The 21,560-nt window shown below is 35.8% G+C and overlaps 1 protein-coding gene across 1 annotated transcript in view; it reads left to right on the plus strand.

Annotated features, from left to right (window-relative positions):
* The window catches only part of LOC123318419 (leucine-rich repeat serine/threonine-protein kinase 1), a 73,285-nt gene that overhangs the window by 29,891 nt on the left and 21,834 nt on the right, over positions 1-21,560 (plus strand). Inside the window, exons 13-22 of the mRNA XM_044905031.1 lie at positions 1,684-1,865; positions 1,925-2,060; positions 4,477-4,745; positions 4,884-5,056; positions 7,802-8,166; positions 8,234-8,458; positions 11,843-12,316; positions 15,777-15,958; positions 17,417-17,568; positions 19,780-20,137. Coding sequence (XP_044760966.1) covers positions 1,684-1,865; positions 1,925-2,060; positions 4,477-4,745; positions 4,884-5,056; positions 7,802-8,166; positions 8,234-8,458; positions 11,843-12,316; positions 15,777-15,958; positions 17,417-17,568; positions 19,780-20,137 — 2,516 coding nt within the window. The remainder of the gene's footprint in view (positions 1-1,683; positions 1,866-1,924; positions 2,061-4,476; positions 4,746-4,883; positions 5,057-7,801; positions 8,167-8,233; positions 8,459-11,842; positions 12,317-15,776; positions 15,959-17,416; positions 17,569-19,779; positions 20,138-21,560) is intronic.

Consider the following 21,560-nt stretch of genomic DNA (forward strand, 5'->3'; position numbering starts at 1 on the left):
TAACTATTTGAATGAGCGGACCTGAATTCTAAATAGCGCTTCCTGAAATCCTGTCTCTTTTTTCAATCACTTTCGACATTTTCGAATTTTCGTAATAAAAATTGATATTAGTTGTGGCAACGGCGTTATGTCATTAACGACATTTCATGAGTGCCAACCTAACTTCGTTCTAGTTACAAAAACTTGAGAAAATTATTTCATGGCCAACCGACTGCTAAAATAAATTTGAATGAAGTATAGTTTACTTGACACTGACTGACAGCACAATAAAGTTAGGTTAATGAAATGACGATGATCATCGGCAACCGGCCAACCAATGAAAAGGCTTTATTGGACTAGAATGAAGTTGCACCAAAATAAAAAACTGAAATATCACTATTGTCGAGTTCGGCCAGTAGACTCTATAAGCACTTTTTGTTCCGTGTCGTTCGGGCACGCAGTTTCAGAACAAAAAGTGTCAATAGTTGTCGTTCGTTCTAGACGGAGTAGAGTTTTCGGAATCAACTCTATGAGCCCCAGCTCCCAAGGTGGGGCGCGAAAGGAGTTTGTGTAGAAGTAGTGTTATGAAACGAGACAAACCATAAAAAAACAACTTATAAACAAACTATTCATAAAACTGTAGAATTTCCGTTTAATCCACACTAAGAATGATTTATTCATATACATTTTCGAACAAATCGCATTCAAATTCAAATTTTTCCCATGATTTTTGTGGTTGACATTTGTCATTCGTTCATTCAAAAATTGCCAATTTGTACAGACTCCATTAGCCCTAGCTGATCTGTGATAAAACTCTAGTTCTACTCGCTCTGTACCGGTGTTTACTGGCCGAACGTAGTCTATATATCAAAACTTAAGGGCCCCTTACTTAAGATTCTGTTAAGACGCAGTCGTGCAACCGGCAATAAAATTAAGCATCGATTAACTTTAAACTACGCTTAGTTAAGTACTCATTTTAAGGGGGATTGCTGCAAATGGGCCTAAATAGTGTATGAAATGGATTCGATTGATTATGATCCAGTGAGGAATCCAAGTAATGCTACTTATTCAACGTTTTTTTTGGAGCATAGAGTCCGCTTTGGGCAAGGGGTATCCAACATTCGAGAATACGAGGACTGAAAATCGTAGAAGATTCCTATTAGCTCTCATTTTTCATTGAAAATAATATCAATAGCTGATGCTAATCTTTTTCTGATTTCCTTTGGAAATTTTTCAAAGATGGTTTACTACGAAAAAATTTGAAATGTGCGCTACAGACTCCTTTTCAATTTAAAAGTGTACCACAAAAAAAGATGGCGCTGAGACTTGTTTCTCGAGTGGGAAAGTATCACTTTCCACATTTCTTAGGAAAATAAGTATTTTTCTTCGAGGAACCAAGCATCGATGGGTGAGTTCATTTCCTGTATCATAATTATCATATTATCCCGATGATGAATGGTTCACTGCTCTGGTTCCGAAGAAAATATAAAGAGATTGATGCATTATGTAGGAAAAATACCGGCGTGGCTTTCAAAATGATGAAATTGGTAGTCCTTTCAAATTGAAGTGGCAACACTGCACAATCGAAAGATTCGATTCTCGATTTTTCGGAAACTTTCAATGTTAATTCAAACCTCTAGTAGATGATGAGTCCCTACTTGTTCTTATACTGATGGTTTTTTTATTCATTTGCGTTCTTTTCAGTGCAGCGCCAATCCGCAAGATCGGTGAGGAACACCGTTTTACACACCGTGTGTTCCCATCGGAGGCATTTACGTTTGGATAATTTACGAACGCTCCTTTTAGCGAATAATCACCTGAATAGGATACAACTGACTACTGATGATGATGGAGATCTTTTCAACGATGAAGAGGACCCTGACAGAGTGAGCAAGCAATATTCTTTCAGTTTGTTGTCAATGTTTTGTATCTGTTCCAATTGTAGGTTGCTTCGAGTAAAATTCGTCTAATGTTCCCTAATCTGTCGATGTTGGATATCAGTAATAACAATCTAAAGGATGTGCCTACTAATATTCACGAATTAAGCAACTTGTCAGTACTCAACATAAGCGGCAATTTAGGTATTTTGCACTCTTTTCTTCACGTTATGTAGTGTGGTTAGTTCCCAATAAATTTTTCGAAATATCAAAATATAAAGCTTAGATTGGAGCTATATTATTATTTCAGCTACAAAGTTGAGATTTGCATGTATAAACTCACATAAAAAGAAATTAGCACGAATTGTTACCGTTGAATAAGAAAACGAAAGGAAGGTTCACCTTTAATCGAAGCTCAAGAATTCAAAGTAGATTCACCACTCTTGTAATTGTATCTGGCACCATCTGTTAGGATGGTACTCTAAACACGAAAAATTAATAAATGATGGTTAGGTGTCGCTGCATTCAAGGCATGCAGATATGCAGATGGTTACCACTCGTGAATGATCGTGAGTTCGACACGAATAATGTACATTGGACCTAACCTAACCTAACCTTGGTACTAGTTGAGCGGATTTAAAATATTTGAGAATCGCCTAATTTTAATTAGTTTGCATTTGGCTAAATTCTGATTAACTCATATATACTCCATTTACTTTTAGAAAAGCACTCGGTTGCCCATGAAAATTTGACACATTCCATACTCTCTAGTATGAAAAATATGAGGTTATGACGCTTGTCAAAACATTTTTTGGTTTTAAATCAGCGCTATGTTGTCCGTTCTACCATTGATTTTAATACTCAATAGTTCTACATAACAGTCCCTCATGAAGTGAATTCACTTCAGAAAATAAACGAATTCGAAAATCTGCGATGACCATAATTAACGTATATTTTTAAAAACTGGTCGAAGAGATTCCTAAAAGAGTAATTTGCATGAAAATCCTCATCAGTTTCATCTAGGGACACAAATCTGATCGATATTTTCATTTAAACATTTAAATTGTAAAAACTTCGCAAGAAAGTGATTCTGACTGCAATTATATGCTTTTGTTCACTGTTCACAGTCAAGGTTTTAGTTGTGTTGCTCTGATGAGGTCAAACGAGACCGAAACTATAGCCAGCATCACTCTTTTTCGACGAAATGGTATTTCTGTTGATACTTAGTGTGATGGTGCCTAGGTAGTTCGATTCAAATCATAACATTTGCTGACTTACATCAGTGGGTGTGTGATAGGTGTCTGATTAATTCATAATAGTTGAAATAATTTGTTTCAAGTTCCGAATTGATGTGGAATTAAAGAAATTGGCTGAATTGATGAAACCCGTTAGAGGCTGAAAATCATATATCTTTTATAATAGATATATGCTGAAAACCTATTGACTATGTGTTTTTTAAGTCGCATCACTTTGCTTCCAAATGCTCGCCTCAATATAACACCTCACAATTCAAATTTTAAAACAAGTTTTATTCTCTCTCAACTTCAGAAATTACCGATTTACCACCTCGATGAACAGAGGTGCCGCTCTCTTATCTTTAATATGCCAGCCAATATGCGATTTCCTGTAACCCACATCAAGACTTTTTTCCCGTGTTCTTTACGCTATAAATCAGTAAAATTGTCAGCAAACTTCTTTTACAAACGTCACTGAATGCTGTTCAGTATTCGGGACATTTTTTTTATATTTCAAAAACCATTTTGATTTTTCACTTGTTCGGGTAGCGGAAATGTACAATTCCAGGAAAGCTTCTTAAGATATTATACAAGCCGCTTAAAATGGATCAGCCCAGCATTTTTGAAAAAGTGGTTTTGCACGGATGTAGACTTTATATACACGGCGTATCTGAATAATACCGAAAAAATGTAAGGGTTGATTCTGTGGTGAAAAGTGAGTATTTGGTATAACATTTTTTGAAAAACATTTCCCCGAATAAGTTACATGCTTCCGATGATTAACAAAAAAAAATGTTTTTTTTTGTTCATTTTCCCTATATATTAAACTTGGTGAATATCATTCACCAAGTTTCATCTAGGGACACAAATCTGATCGATATTTTCATTTAAACATTTAAATTGTAAAAACTTCGCAAGAAAGTGATTCTGACTGCAATTATATGCTTTTGTTCACTGTTCACAGTCAAGGTTTTAGTTGTGTTGCTCTGATGAGGTCAAACGAGACCGAAACTATAGCCAGCATCACTCTTTTTCGACGAAATGGTATTTCTGTTGATACTTAGTGTGATGGTGCCTAGGTAGTTCGATTCAAATCATAACATTTGCTGACTTACATCAGTGGGTGTGTGATAGGTGTCTGATTAATTCATAATAGTTGAAATAATTTGTTTCAAGTTCCGAATTGATGTGGAATTAAAGAAATTGGCTGAATTGATGAAACCCGTTAGAGGCTGAAAATCATATATCTTTTATAATAGATATATGCTGAAAACCTATTGACTATGTGTTTTTTAAGTCGCATCACTTTGCTTCCAAATGCTCGCCTCAATATAACACCTCACAATTCAAATTTTAAAACAAGTTTTATTCTCTCTCAACTTCAGAAATTACCGATTTACCACCTCAAATGGGTTTGCTATCGAGGCTGTGGAACTTGAACACCAGAGGATGTCCTCTTCAAGAACCTCTGCGATCAATGATCGAAAGTAAAAAGTACAAAACGATGGACATCATAGGATATCTCAAGTCGGTATTGGAGGACGCCAAGCCATACGCCAGGATGAAATTGATGATTGTGGGCGTTCAAGGCATCGGAAAAACCAGTTTGTTGGAGCAACTCCGACAAGAAGGAATCACCAGAAAAAGATCGGAGGTAAAAAAAATTATTTCGGTTCTCATGAAGAACTTGTTTTGTGTTTATTTCGAGCGGCGCTGGACAAAGTACCACACTGAAGTATTCATGGGATGCCTCAAGAATTAGTTATGATTATCGTATCTCTTTTTCTGACAGCACTGGATGAAGAGGGTAGGGAACAAGAATATGAATATAAAACCAGTGAAAGGTATGAATATATCTACAGTTGGGGTCGACATAGGGGATTGGATATTCGAGAAGAAGATCAGGAATCAGTCTACCCACGGTCCCGTTATATTCCGTACTTGGGATTTTGGTGGCCAGAAAGAGTGAGTAAATTATGTTAGTTTTTCCTTCTTCTTATCTTTCATCGAGAATTGGTTTGTAGAGATAGGAATGAACTGAAACAAGGCATGTTTTTGAAGCAAATTTAGTTAAACTTCTTCCTTTTTGAAGTGAATACTTCTTTGAGTGCGCTCGGACATAGGCAGTGAATCAGATTTGTTTAAATCTGTGTTATGGCCGAATGAAATGAAATAGTGGAGGGGGTCAACTTCATAGCAGCGGCTGGAGGGGATATACAGGATTCTCAGACGAGCCACTCCCTATATTTCTTATCCCTTTGTGATTGGGAAAATTTCCTGAACACTGACCTCTTTTATGACGTATATTTCAGGCTTGAATGAGCAATCCCCTAAGAAGGAGCACTTCAACCTCTCATAATTGAAAAGGGGAGTGATACTTCATTTGAAATGATTTTCCAAGAAAAAAGCAATAGGTTTGTGGAAACTGGATATCTAACATCTACGCCCTTGTTTCAAAAGACGTAGATATATAGTCAGTACAGATAGGTGGTCGTCAAGATTTAGAAACTGTAATAAAGCTTATAATAAAATCCAGATGTGTAATTTGAAATACGGAATAATGTCAGGAACAAGAAAAGTATTGACCAATTCAATCTTTTCAAAAGAGATGAACAGAGGTGCCGCTCTCTTATCTTTAATATGCCAGCCAATATGCGATTTCCTGTAACCCACATCAAGACTTTTTTCCCGTGTTCTTTACGCTATAAATCAGTAAAATTGTCAGCAAACTTCTTTTACAAACGTCACTGAATGCTGTTCAGTATTCGGGACATTTTTTTTATATTTCAAAAACCATTTTGATTTTTCACTTGTTCGGGTAGCGGAAATGTACAATTCCAGGAAAGCTTCTTAAGATATTATACAAGCCGCTTAAAATGGATCAGCCCAGCATTTTTGAAAAAGTGGTTTTGCACGGATGTAGACTTTATATACACGGCGTATCTGAATAATACCGAAAAAATGTAAGGGTTGATTCTGTGGTGAAAAGTGAGTATTTGGTATAACATTTTTTGAAAAACATTTCCCCGAATAAGTTACATGCTTCCGATGATTAACAAAAAAAAATGTTTTTTTTTGTTCATTTTCCCTATATATTAAACTTGGTGAATATCATTTATCAATGAAATTACACGTGCGCAATTTGTTCAACCCTGAAATATGCTCAGAAGGGTTTGAAATAGTAAAGCTCTAAAATATTTCTTCTCACAACTTTTTTTTATTGAATTTTTTCCTTTTGAAAAAACCTGGCTCAAAAGCCCAATTTATATTCCTAATTTTTTATTTCCACAAGAAATGGAATACATTTTAAAAAAGAATTAAAGCGAGGGTGTTTTCCCTCAATATCTAGTAGTTTGAAAAAATTACAACATGTGTAATTTCATTGACAAATGATAGTTAGGTGCAAAGTTTCGTGTTTTCAGCTTAATATAAAGCCCGTTTGCAACAGCCGAGAATTCTCTAGAAAATTTACTCGAGATTTCATGCGCCGTGAATTATGTACCGTTGCATACGCACTTTCGGTAGAATTCTCTGTTCAATTGCGTACTAAATAGGCTCCGCCCTTTTCTTGCGAGAATTTTGTACAGAATTCTCCAGAGAATTCTCGGCTGTTGCAAACGGGCTTTAGAAACTAAAAGAAGGAAAACAATTTTTTTTGTCGATCTACAGGAGAGTGTGACTTTTGCTGGGGAGGTTTATCGAAAAATTTTATCCCAACAGAATAATAACAGAACAATAAACAGTACACCAAATATCGTATTCGCTTATTGGAGGTAACATCTGGATTTATAATTTTATTTATTTATTGATGATACTGCAAATCAACATAAGCATTGTTATCGCAGATATTACATTTTCAAGTTTTATGCAGGAACAAAAGCAGAATCATGGCTTATTAGGATAATTCAATATATGTATGTCCTTAGTTTTCTCTTGAATCGATTTAAGGATTCAGAAAATCTTATTGACTTCGGGAGTTCATTGTAGAGATGGACCCCGGGACAACTACGTCTTCGTCTGCCGCAGTTTGATCGAACGGTTTTATCTAAGTTAAATTTGTCTCTGTGCCTTGTGGGATAGTTGTGCGGTTACTTCTCAAAGGTGATATTACATTTCAAAAAATTATTGCTTATTTTGTCTACCATAGTACACAGTCCAGTTTTCGCCAGGGACAGAATCCTAACCCACTTTTCTCATAAGAACGTATAGTATAATTTATTCTTCTCTCTTTCATTTATAATCAATGATCTTGAAGTGTTTTTATTTCTTAAAGGTACATATTAACAAATTGTTGAAGATTGCATTAAGTCCATTAACGTTTTCTCTGTAATTTACTGTCTTATTTATTGTTATGTGGATCATCTCGCTAATGTTTCGTCGATTGCCTTTATTTCTATGGTACCTAAAAAGGACCGAAATACCATTGAACTCTAAACATCTATATTCTTATTGTAAATAATATTATATTATATTAATATAGAAAGAGGTTTCAATAGTTAAAAAGCTGAACGATTCTTGTATTCAATTCAAGAAATTTCGTAGGAATTGATTTTTTAGATTGATAATGATATTTCATGACATTGATATTAGAGTCGATGAAATATTGAAGTCAAAACAATCCTCAGATTCATTCACTAAACCAAGCCAATTCGGTGAATGCATCTCATCTATTTCTGCTCATATTCTTAACCTGCAATTTTATATCCACAGATATTACGCTACACATCAGTATTTTCTGTCCAAAAGAAGTTTGTACCTGGTGGTATGGAAAATATCGGATGGTCAGAGGGGCATAGGTGAAATACTCCAATGGCTTGTAAACATACAAGCCAGAGCCCCAAACGCCCCGGTGCTTATAGTTGGGACGCATTACGACGTCATTCAAGAGATCAATCCCGCCATATCCGAGGCATATCAGCAGATAATTAGAGATCGCTTCATCAACATCGTTGATCCGGAGAAATGCGGGCTGCCGAGAGTTCTAGATACCATAGAAATCAGTTGTAAAACTAGGCACAACATAAAGCTCCTCTGTAACTTAATTTACGATACAGTATTCAGTCTCAGATTACCGGGTGAGTTATCATACTTTGATCCCCAGATAAGGCGCATATTTATTTATTGAATTATTTTTTTAAACAGGAAGTAAAGAACTTTTGCTGGAACAAAAAGTTCCCGCCTCGTATTTAGCTCTTGAGGAGGTCGTGAACCATATTGCCTTCGAGAGGAAGATGAACGGACTGGACCCTGTGTTGAATGCTGAACAATACAAGATGGTGGTATCGGTCGACATGCAACAACGGTTTAACAAAACATTCAGAGATCATTCAGAGCTTCATCAAGCCACGATGTTCCTTCATGACAATGGTAATATTTAATTTTTTTATCCGATATAAAATCTGGCAACAAAGCTCTTAATAAACTTCCCCAATGAACTCCACTGAACCACGATATGGTTTTCAGGATCGTTTTAATTGAAAATAATTGTAATAGTCTAAGATCCCACTGCAGAATTACTACGTTCATTACGTACAGAGACAAGCACACATTTTCACATACGTTTATGGATAGGAGAATACACTGATAACACCGCAGCCTGTCAAAAGTGGCCGCAAGTAATTTTAATTGAATTAATGTTAATCAATATTCCGAGAGAAATTTCGTTCACTCCGTTTTGAAATAAAATATCATCCACTTCATAGCAATGCATGTAAAGAATACTTAAATCCATAGCTGCCGTTGCACACTCGGCCGCAACAACCTCGCAGCAAGGTGTAAGCAGGTAACATTTCGATGTATTTCTACGTTCATGACGTACACGGATGTTTTTGATATCAAATTAAAGCTAATTTTTTTTCGAATAGGATGATGTATGGCTGCCTGTGAAAAAATAGCCGCAAGTTAGGTCTGCCATCTGTTAAAACGGCGAGATATCCGAAATAAAGTAAGAGAGAGTTAGACTCATTTCGCACCATCGGGTTCTTACCCGATGTTCCGAATTATATCTACTGATATTATGGGATCTTTCACACATGTTCCGGTTTAGTTTCGCACTGGAAAACAACCAGATTGCACTTTCGGCGGCGCTTATCGCCACGAGATTCGAGAGCTTGATGTGCCCACCGTACGGATAAAACCCGATGAATAATTTTTCATTCGGTTGTTTTCCGGTAAAAACCCGACGATAAAGACCCGTGGTGTGAAAGGAATCTTAAGGTGCTCAACAGTGCATCTGAATTATTCGTATATTATAACCACGTGTTGGAGCTCGTTGTAAACAACGCTGTTGATATTATTTATGTAATCACCCTTCGTCGGGCGCTATACGAATACTGAGAGTTCGGGCGCAATGCATATAATAGATTCTAATAAGAATAAGGTCCAAATAAATTAATATCGAAACATAAGAAGAATTTTTTAAAAAGATGATAAGTCTCACCAAAGTTCATTCCAAAGACACTGAACGATTTATCATGTTCAACAAGATGTATGCGGCAAAAGAGAATGATGAAAAATTCATTAAAAAATTAAAGGGTTTGTTTCAACTCACATTTTATCGTTTTGGAAGTCATTAAAACAAAAGGTGCTACGGACGATTTTCGTCAATTCAATATTGCTCAATGCTACTAAGTACCACTGTTTAAAGTTTAGTGCGGAGAATAAATGCGGTTGGCTTCTTCTGGATGGTGCCCTGAAACCAACATGGTTTCTGGGAAGTTCAACTCCGATACAAGTAGAAAATGTATTATGTAATTGAGCTAACACATTTTCAGATGATGAAAAAAACTCTGATTGCGACGACGATAGTGACAACTGCGATTGTGAAAGCAGCGAGGAATCGGATTTGGACTAGAAAATGTAATACATTGATATAAAATATAACTTGATTCAAGAGACTGATTTTGAAGAAACACGAAAAAAATTCGTCAGATTTAATTACATTTGTACTTGATGAGTAAATCATATTATAATTATATTATATAAGTTTTTTTCATAATATTCATTACGTAATTATAATTTTGTAAATGTTAAGTCGGCTGGCATCCACCATCCTCATCTAACAATTGGCGTTGCTTTATTTCAGATATCTCGCTATTTTAACAGATGGCAGACCTAACTTGCGGCCATTTTTCACAGGCAGCCATACATCATCCTATTCGAAAAAAAATTAGCTTTAATTTGATATCAAAAACATCCGTGTACGTTATGAACGTAGAAATACATCGAAATGTTACCTGCTTACAACTGGCTGCGAGGTAGTTGCGGCCGAGTGTGCTATGGCAGCTATGGATTTTAGTATTCTTTACATGCATTGCTATGTTGTGGATGATATTTTATTTCAAAACCGAGTGAACGAAATTTCTCTTGGAATATTGATTAACATTAAGGGCCTGTTTCACCACTTACTGTTAAAGTGGCAGATAAGCTATCCACAACTAATCCACCAGATAAATCTGAAAATTGTGTTTCACAGGTGTCTGTTAGGTTATCCTTACTGTTAAACTGTCGAATATTTTGACTGAGAGATCGAATGGCTGATAAAAGTTCATGTACCAGATAACGTCACTCCGAACTGTCAAAACTTCGAGAAAATTTTGCTCTCGATCAGTTTATCTTGAAGGTATTTCGTGAACGTTTGCAGACGCAACACCAGATTTTGTGATAATGGATATTTTTGAGTGTCTTGAAGATGAGAGTGACTATTATTTTGCGAGCTTATCGAGGCCTCGCAAACGTCGTGAAATTAGAACTAGAATGGAACATTTTGAAAACTATGATGACGAAGAATTCAGGTGCCGATTCCGACTGACGAAGTCATCTGTTAATTACGTTCTGAGGTGCTTCGCATCACGAAAAGGCCCTAATTCTCTACTATTGAAAGTCATTTCTATATCTTTCCACGCTTTCTCCTTCTCTTGCCAAGTCACAGCATCACTTTTTTTGTTCTCGATTATATTTTTACGCTCTGTTATAATCGAGACGAGAGCATCGGTCTCCTCACGTGAAAAATTCACATTTCTTTCCCTTTTTTTTAACATGCTTTCACATTCACTAAAAATTCACCAACCAATTTGAAAATGATGGAAAAATTTGAATTTTGGATATTTCAAATCAGAGCATAGAGACATGAGAAAAGTGTTCATAATTCTTCTTCTTCTGTCAATGTACTTCATAACTGACTAACTCTGTCCTCATTCTATGCTCATTTATCCTAATTTCAATCACGAGTACGGCGTTGCCAAACTGTCATTCACTCATTCAGTAAAATTTTCAGATAGTTAACTAGCAGATAAATTACTTGGAACTTGGGCGGTGAAACTGATAAATATTTAACTGACAGATTTATTATGATGTTAGCATATCTGCTGAATACATATCGAACACTTTAACACTAAGTGGTGAAACAGCCCCTAATTCAATTAAAATTACTTGCGGCCACTTTTGACAGGCTGCGGTGTTATCAGTTTATTCTCCTATCCATAAACGTATGTGAAAATGTGTGTTTGTCTCTGTACGTAATGAACGTAGTAATTCTGCAGCGGGATCTCGTACTATAAATATGGCATGCAAAAAAGCGTCGTAATGTGAAGAAGTCGTTTCTCGATAAAAAACTACCGTTTCACAAGAACAACATATTTGTTCAAATTTCATTACAAACGCCCAATAGCCCTACTATGATGTGTTTCGGACGTATTTATTCATTCTGTGAAGACCTGTGTAATCATTTTTACCAACATAGATTCGTTTCAGGAGTCTTATTACACTATGACGATGCCACCCTGAAGGATCTTTACTTCTTGGATCCCCAATGGCTTTGTGACATGCTGGCGCACGTGGTTACCATAAGGGAGATCAACCCCTTCGCTCGAACTGGCATAATGAAACTGGACGATCTCAGGCACATATTCCGATCGAATAACATAGGCGGCATGGACACCAAAGGGTACATAGTTAATTTGTTGAACAAGTTCGAGGTGGCTCTTACTTGGGATTCGAGGACCCTTTTGATTCCTTCACTCCTTCCTACCGAGGAAGAAATGATCAATTCGCAAATATACCCAGAGCTGTGCAACCTCCTGGTCAAGGTCAAAGTACCGATAAGGTCGAGAGGATGGGCCGTTCGCAACAAAAAGATTTCTTTGTCGCCGAAGTCGGTCATATACCAGAATCCGGATTTTCAGATGAATTTGCCTTCTACTTCCGGTTCCTCTGACAAGCATTCGAGTGAGTTGAATTGTGTTCTTTAGTCCATTAACTTTTATAAAAGCAGTCGGTTGGCCTGGAAAATTCGACACATTCCACACTGTATAGCAAGGAGATATGGCAAAGGAGGTGCAATTCTGTTCAGAAACACTGAAAGAACTTGGTGCGTTGGCATTGGTACAGCATAGATTATGTGTAAAATTTAAAAGAATATAATTTAAAATCTGTTCAACTTTCGTGCGAAAACGTTGTTTATCTAATGAATAAGTCACAGGAAGAGCCGCATAATCTGTCACGAGTTGATAGTTAAGAATTAAATTATTCAAATTTATTCCTCAGCATCGCCTTTTTTTATGTGAGCTACCTGGATGCGATCCACGTGGCGTGCTATTGCAGCTCGTTTGCTATATATTCTTGCTGTATGGGACGAAAATGGCGTTTTTGGGTTTTGAATCAGCACTATCTTGTCCGTCTTAGAAATGAGGGCTACCGTTTTCGTGCACGCCAATTGGCGCTTTCGAAGTCCTGCACAAACAAAATATTGCAAAATTAGTTTGTCTACTAGAACGGAGCTTATCATTTCTCAGATCATATTATTGGAGAAATTGAAAATAGAATTATTCAGGCCCGTATTAATAGTCAGATCTCAAAAAGGGTCTCAAGACCTATCTCAGTTGATACTTTCTCAAGATAGTGACAGCATCTCAAGATGACGGCTTATTAATAAACTCCGAACTTGCCAATTCCCTCATCTCTGGAGGAGTATTATTCATATCCATATCGTTATCACTACCAATTCTTGATAATAATGAACAATAATATTGAAATATCGATTAAAATTCAATCTGGAAGAACTCTGCATCTTCTGATACAGGAGACCAGATTTAGTTTAGTTGAGTTTAGTTTATAAGGAGGTTACGTTTCACTGCGACCTCAGGGTCTATTGTGCCCCCCATCAGATCTGTTCTAGCGACTGCGCTATCTACAGCTCGCCCTCCAGCTCCAGAGCTCCAATAAACTCCACTATCTTAGAGGGCTTCAAGGAGCCTATAATTTCGTTCTTCCTAAAGTACTCTTGTCCTAGTCATTTTTTGCGCAGACTTGCAATGGCGAGACATTCTGTAACGAGGTGAATAGGAGTTTGCTCCTCTTCCCCAGAATCTGCAGTCGTCGGTTTCTAATAGATCTATTTTCATCATATGCGGTAATGTCCTGTAAGAAAGCCAGTGAGGAGGCTTAGCTTATTCTGCGCGAGATCCAAGAACTTCTTGGTTCTTGCAGTTCTGAAGTCCCGAAGGAACCTTTTGGAATGATCCATTCCTGGAAGAGTCCGCCAGAGTAATTTTTTTTTTTTGTTTTCTTCCTTTTCCAAGAATTCTTTCTTATAGGTGTTTTTGCATACACCACAGAAAGACTCTGGGCCAGTAAGTGGCGTTTGTGCTCCTTTTCTGGCTAGTGTGTTAGCCTCTTCGTTTCCTTTGATTCCCGAATGACCAGGAGACCTTGTTTTTCTTGCCAACTTTATTTAGTTTCCTTCGGCACTCCCATATCAATTTTGAGTCAGTGACATAGGAGTTCAATGCTTTGATAGCGGCTTGACTATCAGAGTGTATCACTATGTCACACCCCTGATAGTTTTTTCCAGGTTTATGTCCACGCATCTTTCGATTGCGATTATTTCCGCCTGAAAAGCACTCGCCTAATGAGATGATGGATTGGAATTAACACTAAAATTTTAATAACAGAACCGAATCTTTGTATGCGGAAAATTAAAGAGTCCACGTGTATATTGTTGGATCAAAATAATAATTTGGCCAATTGTTCAGTAGGAATAGATCGTATTTGGATTGATTAACTGAGGAAAGTAACAGTTTTTCCATCTGATTTGCTCCTGACGAATTAGTCTAAGAATATACGAAGGGGCAAATCGATTATTATTTAATTGATTTTGTTTCAGAGACTGGGAGTGAAAGCCCTAAAGAGATTCAGGAAATATTCAAACCACGTTCTTAGTTCACTCGTTAAATCTAGCAGATTTCCTGAATAATTAATTTTACAATAGCAAGTGTCACAGGCACTTGTGTTTTTATCAAATCCTGGCTCTCGAAATTGATTAATCGCCACTGTCGTATTTATTTCTATACTACAATAAAAGCGGACGAAAAGCGTTAAGGAACGGAAAGTATCTGATGCGGACGAAGAAAAAAAAATAGTCGACTTATCGTTCGGGAATTAGTACAATAAATGTCATTTTATGTTGAGGTTGACGAAATAGTTTAGGAAGCTGAAATTTTAAGAATACAAAAACGAAAACGGGATATTTTCAAATCGAACACCTAACTTCTTATCTGATATTCTTAAAGGAAATCGGAATACGCTTCTAATGATGGATCATGTTCCCATACGAAAACTTCATGCTTTCGGATATAAAGTCAAATTTTCATGAAAGTCAGGGTTTTCAGCGTACGACTTCTTTTGCTACTGTAGACGGTAGAAGTACTGCCACTTTATGATTCTTAAATCATTGAAAACTCGACTGAAAGTGTTTTTCTCATTCATACAATGAATTGTGTTAGTTAGATAACTACACATTTTTTGGAAAAATGAAATCACGGTTATTTTAATGAAGTTTTATTGAACTCATTTGCGTTCATAGACAATGTGATGAGATCTTTGAGGGAACTTGCAAGAAAGTTTGAAGATGCGGCGAGCGGAAAAGGTTATGTCTCCCATGTGCTGAAAATTGGTAAAATTAGTGCCGATGAATATGTCTTTGCTTCGGCTTATCGGCACTGACGAACAAAAAAGCGGTTATCTCCAAATTCATGATGTTTTTACAAAGTGCTACATCGTTTTTAGAAATAAAAAAAATTAAGATAATAAAACATCATGAATCGGAATTAAAAATCGAACTTCACACTACATATCTTTCTCATAATTAAGTATTGTGACAATACTGTGTTCATTTTAAAATTATAATTCCTAATTTGTCGTTGCAGATCTTTTCTGAAAATAACATCCTCCACTGCCACCATCTCATTGGTTATAGAATGAAATTCTTTGTCGTCCTCTTCACTCACTATCTTCCTGATTGAGGAAACATGTAGCTAAACTTGAAGTCGTTCAAATTAAGATGAAACATAATATTAATTAACTTTCATTGAATACGTTCGATACCGTCGATTTCTTTTTCTCTGCTCTTTGGCAAGCAATTTCCACATTTTTAACAGCGTGAACAAATGGGAGTTGGCAAATGGTTGTCGCAACGTAATTGTGACATTAACAACATTTCATGTGCTCTAAGCTTCCTCTAGTTACAAAAATTATGCCATCGCCAACCGAGTGTTTTTATGATCTTGAATGGACAGTACTTTATTTTTTTCACAGGATGAACTGAATAAAAGACAAAATAATAAATATGATGGTTGAAACGAGTTCTACATTGGCTTAATATGATGCGATATAAGAATATTCCTTTCAGATATTCCAGAACCGCCCTCAACCAAGTATAAGTTGAGCAGCTGTTCTTCAGGACGTACGATCACCAGACTTTTGTTGATGTCTTATTTTCCGTCAGGATTTTGGTCTAGGTTGATATCGCGTCTATTAGCAGACGATACCATAACCGACATAATCAGATCATTCTTCATAGTTCCTAAAGATGTGAGTTCTCGTTATTTTATAAATTAATAATTATTATTAGAAGTTTCCACGTAGATTTTAAATTAGAGGTGGTCGGAACTGTTTATTGCGCATGATATCGTTAACGTAGGGTTCTCTTCCGGTAAATTATCTGATAAATTTCCCTCATTGTTTTCTCGCCACCCCCGACAATATTTATATCATAACAATCTGAATTGTTGTTTTACTCAACTATAGAGGTCTACATTCTGTTAGTGCCAAAAAAGTAGTATCTCTTTTCAGTTCCAGTCGATATTAAAGCGTGTTCCCTCAGTATTTCAACTCATAATTTTTTTCAATAAAAATCACAAGGATATTGATAGACGATTCACAGAAAATTTCTGGGGGGTACCATAGACATATTAAACACATGGACGCGGCGTAGAGAGAGAGGGGGTGCGGCCGAAATAAGATAGAGCTAGTATGGGCAAAACATTCGTTTGAACTTTGTATTTATCGAAATTTTCAGAATTTTCTCATCAATTTTAGATCAACTTTGAATGTCGTATCCTTTTCTATTATGAAAGTAATAATGGTGTCCTCGTAGAGTGCAATTAATAGTACGAAATGAGTTGAAAAGACAGATAAAGTGAAATTTCACAGGTATAGTAACTTCGAATGTATTAATCGATTTATTATATCATAGTTGAATTATTCATTTCAAATCAATAAATGTATGTCAATTCTGTTCTCATCTAGCTAAAATAATACTCAAGAAGCACTTGAGATTAGAAGAGAAAATTAGTATGCTGATTGTAATGTCTATTTTTCAATATTGAGCAATGAAATATTTTTTCAGATATTGAACAAGAAATCAGAATATTGTGTTGGCTAAAAATGTGCTCAATTGTTTTTATTCAAATCAATTTATTTACAAACTTTTCATGAACTTATCTGTTGTATTTTCCGAGGAATAGATGCCGAAAGCAAAAATTGTGCTCTTTAGTTCTAATTGGATCATTAAACGCAATCTAAATGATACTAATATTCGTTCAATTTTTTATATTCGATTATGGGTACTTGTTTTTATCTCTAACGGGCGCCAATATATAAATATATCTCGGAAATTAATACCATCTTGCCCATACTAGCTCCATCTCATGTTAGCCGCATTCGTGGCTATTGAAACTCACAGAAAGGGCGCGTCCATGTGTTTTATAGGTCTATGGGGGGTACTGGAGTAATTAACCCCTTCCCCCAGATAGGAGTTTTCCTCACTATATCTATGTGAGCTAGCTAACTGCGATGTTACAAATAAAGACGCTCTATGATATTATTGTTGAAAATAACCGATATGTATAATCCGATGTATAACTGGAAGTCTCTCACTGACGTTTATTCATTTATTGATTTCATCAAATGTCTACCACCTCTATACTATATATAAGAATAATATGTAAGTCTATCGCTGTTACCGAGCTACTAAAAACTTTATTGTAGCTTGTTAAAGATCCTGAATTATCGAAGTTGCTAGATGTGAAAGCTGATTGGGTGTTGTGGCAAACCGGTGTGGAACTCAAATACGGTGACATAACCCTTTTTAGATTGAGAGAAATTCTTCACACTTCAGACGCGGTCTACAGACAGATGAAGTAAGTAGTTTTTTTCTTTCATAAATTTTTTTTGGAATCATTTCAGAGAACCATATCAAAAGTGTTTAACATTATTATAGGTATTATTGCTATTTCTCTTCATCAAAAATATAACCTTCGTTTCAAGCTTCATGATCTGGCACTTTCGAAATCGTGAACTCAAATAAATACCAAATTTATTCATTCCAAATATAGACAACCCATTCAAGAATTGTTGACATCTCGAGCGGCTGTGGAAAATCGTTGAAAGCCCATACAAAAAGATTTTTAGTTGCGGAATCAAGGTTGGTATTGGAAATAAATACTGACTGATAGACCAACTATTGGTATATAAATCTATGTATTTACCGAAGATATTTTGAATTTAGTACAGTGGTTTATGTTCTTGGTTCAATCGTATAAATTTGAAAAATAATTTCCTGAAACTTTTTAGGGTTTTCACTCTCAATCTCTGGAACAAAATCAATTAAGAAATTGAAATAAACGATTTACTTCTGCGTAAAATCTTCCACTAATTTGTCAGGAGCAAATCAAGTAGAAAAATTGTTGCCTGACAATGAACTGAAAAAAAGAACTTTGTTGAAATTATAATTATATATGTATTATAGATATATAGTAACGTTTCGGAGTCTATATCAAACTACTTCATCAGACGAAAATATATTTCCGATATCTTAAAAAATAATGATATCAATTTTTAATTTTTTGCTTTGAGTATAGGGGACTCTAACGATTTGTCAGGTAAGCGTTCGTTGCCGTGGGGCACACAAGCTTTTCCCTCCATTGATTCGCATGCTGTTTTGGTCGAGTATTGTGTTTTGTGCATTTGTGGAAAAAAATGTTCTTCCTTACGTTAGATTAGAGTGATAAGATCATAACTTTCTCAAAAATGCCTCTTAATAGTGGTAATAAAAAGCTTTGTATGCCCCACGGTAACGAACAATAAGCTGATTTTGACAAATCGTTAGAATACCCTATTGAGTATTTCTACATTTCAAATAATTAGGTTATATTTAAATTCATCGAAAATAAAATAATTATTGGAGATCTTTTGTGAAACGATATTAAGTGGCGACTGGACTTTTAATGCCTACTGGGATCTCATTGGTGCTTGAATGGACTATACAGGGTGTTTCCTAATTGAATGTCAATACTTATGGGGGTGATTTTTGGGCCCATTTCAAGAAAAAAACTTTATATGAACATATGTTCTGAACTTCTTACCTTTTGAGATACAGGGTAGTAAAAATTCAAAAATAAATCATTTATCATCAATATCTACAATATCACTTTATTTTAATGAAATTTGTCATACATGTATACTATAAATCAAGAGGCATTTTTTAATGTATCACTTTTTTCTTAATTTCCACCAGTGGCGTTCGTACCTAATTTGACCAACCTATTTTGGCAGACATTGTTTTACGCCACAGATTTCTCCTGAAATAAAAATTATTTTTGAAATTCCCAATCATTTCTTACCAAAGTGGATCACTTGACTTTTTTCAATCCGATTCACGGTTTCCGCTTAAAAAAATAAAAACCGTTTCTCTGCATGATCATAACAATATCGTTGATGCATACATATGACGATATCACCATGCAGATACATACGTGGATTTAATTTTTCTAGATGAAACCCGTGCGCCGGACTAAAAGAATTCAAGTGATCAAATTTGCTCATAGTTGAATACAGTCAGTGCCGTCTAAATAATACCACCCTGTTCTCAAAAGGTAAGACGTTTAGGAAATATGTTCATATGAAGTTTTTTTACTAAAATGGGCCCAAAAATCACCCCCATAAATATTGACATTCAATTAGGAAACAGCCTGTATATAAAAATTGAAGTGTGTACCATCGAATAATTACAAGAGCTATTATTGTATAAGATCTCACAGTCATGCTTGTAGTTTTATCATGCACCTTTCAATTTCAATGAATCGTATAACTGAAAATAAATTATAATATAAAACAGTGAAATGAAAATTGAGCCAATTCGAAGTTGAAGATAAAATATCGCAGTTAACAGTGTAATATTCAGTATCATTATAGAGTGTTTTATGAGTTCACTTTCATTTGTTTCAGGAATATAACTTTTCATATTCTACTCCTTGAGATTGGAAATTGAACCCTCAGAATAATCTTTACTCTCAATAATATGAAAATATTACCGATTTCAGGAGTCTTTAACATAATGCGTGAATTTCCAGGTTTCGCATTAAACAAGATGGTATATGGGTTGACGTAGACATGGAAACCAGCTCCATTTTGGAGATATACTTTCCTCTCGAATTTCTAATGGTCAAAACAAATAACGACGATGAGATAGTGTTGAAGAGCACTGACGAAAGCACAGCTCAACTTCTCGCCCTGGCCGTGGACCACATCGACATATTGCTCGAGGACTGGTATCCGACCCTGGGTACGAGATTCGTTCATACCTCCGAAGGAAAATTTTTAATAACTCGACTGGTGCCGTGTCCGAGTTGCTTGACACACGCTGTCGATTGCGAGCAAAATCATCCCTACGATCCCAGCTCCCTTTATTTGCCTAGGGTTCATGTGGATGTAAGTGATACCACAGAATTTTTTTTCAGTAGCTCACGCTAATAATGAAGGTACATTAACACGTTGAACGCTCAGTACGAAAGGCTCGTGATCAATAAGTAAAAGAAATTCGATTTTTCCTGCTCTAAGGACTTTTTTCAGTACTATAGTTCTCATTGGTCATGACTTTCAAATTAGTTTCGACTGAGTCGTGGAAATCTACCCCACATTTTGACAACCGATTTAGATGGACTACTCTCTTCTTTCTACGGTCACGGTACACCATATCGTTTATCGTTTTCATCACATTGTATTATCCCAATTCTTCTGGAACAGCCACGCCAAGTCCTCAGCATTCAACCCTGCGCTTGAAACTTTGAGGAAATATCGAGTTTTTATCAGCTTCTTCGGACTTTTTCATGGATATAGTGTAATCTATTTTTCAAAATAGCTACGACTGTCGAGGTTTAAATTTTCGGAGTAGACTAGGCTACTTGGGTGAAGTAGTCCGTCACGGCGGTATGTACAGGGTGGCAAAATTCGTTGTCTACTGAGGGGATCTCGAGAACTATAGCAGCTAGAAGAAAACGGATGATACACTTCGAGCTCTCTTTTCATGACCAATTCAAATCTGAAAACAGAACCGACTTATCATTTCTAGATTTTGAGTTATAAACAAAAATTTGGATTTTGAAGATTTCGAAAAGTTCTCATAACTTTTTTGTGTTTGGAGTTACAGATCCGAATCTCGAACCTTCTTAGTCATTTTTATACGTAGATTCTACTAACAGAACCTATTTTTCCAATTCAAAAATAACAAATTCAATGAGAGTATGCATTTAAGAAACGAAAGTTCGCTTAATGTTTCGAAATGAAAAAATTTTTGGTGCTCGTCAGTGTATTCTACGTGAAAAAGGGCCTGTAGAAGGTTCAAGTTTCGGATCTGTAACTTCAAAGACAAAAAAGTTATGAGATCTTTTCGAAATCGTCGAAATTTAATTTTTTGTTAGTAACTCTAAAACGGTTTCCACCGGTTTCTTGAACATTACCTGAAAGTTTCAAGTCGTTCAGAGTGTTGGAGACAGAATTGATATTGACAACGAATTCTTCATCAATGGGTCCAACCTAATCGTTTGAGTCTATTTTGGTCTAATCTGAAAGTTACATAGAAAAAAGCTCATTAACGGGAATTACAATTCCCATGTAAAAAATACACAACTCAAAAATTAAAGTGGATTTGCTTACCTGTAATAATATATGAAGAGAAATTGAAGAACGATTTTGTTTATGTACTGATGTATAGTTAGGTGTCTACATATGGTCCACCTGCCTGAAATGGCAACAGTAGGCTAATCTTCTAAACCTACAAACAGAGTAGAAACCGACAAAATGAAGATTCTTCCTGGTAAAGTCTGCAGGCTCAAAAAAGGCTTCTCTTACTAAT

This window comes from Coccinella septempunctata, chromosome 8 (genome assembly GCF_907165205.1).
Source record: "Coccinella septempunctata chromosome 8, icCocSept1.1, whole genome shotgun sequence".
Lineage (NCBI taxonomy): Eukaryota > Metazoa > Arthropoda > Insecta > Coleoptera > Coccinellidae > Coccinella > Coccinella septempunctata.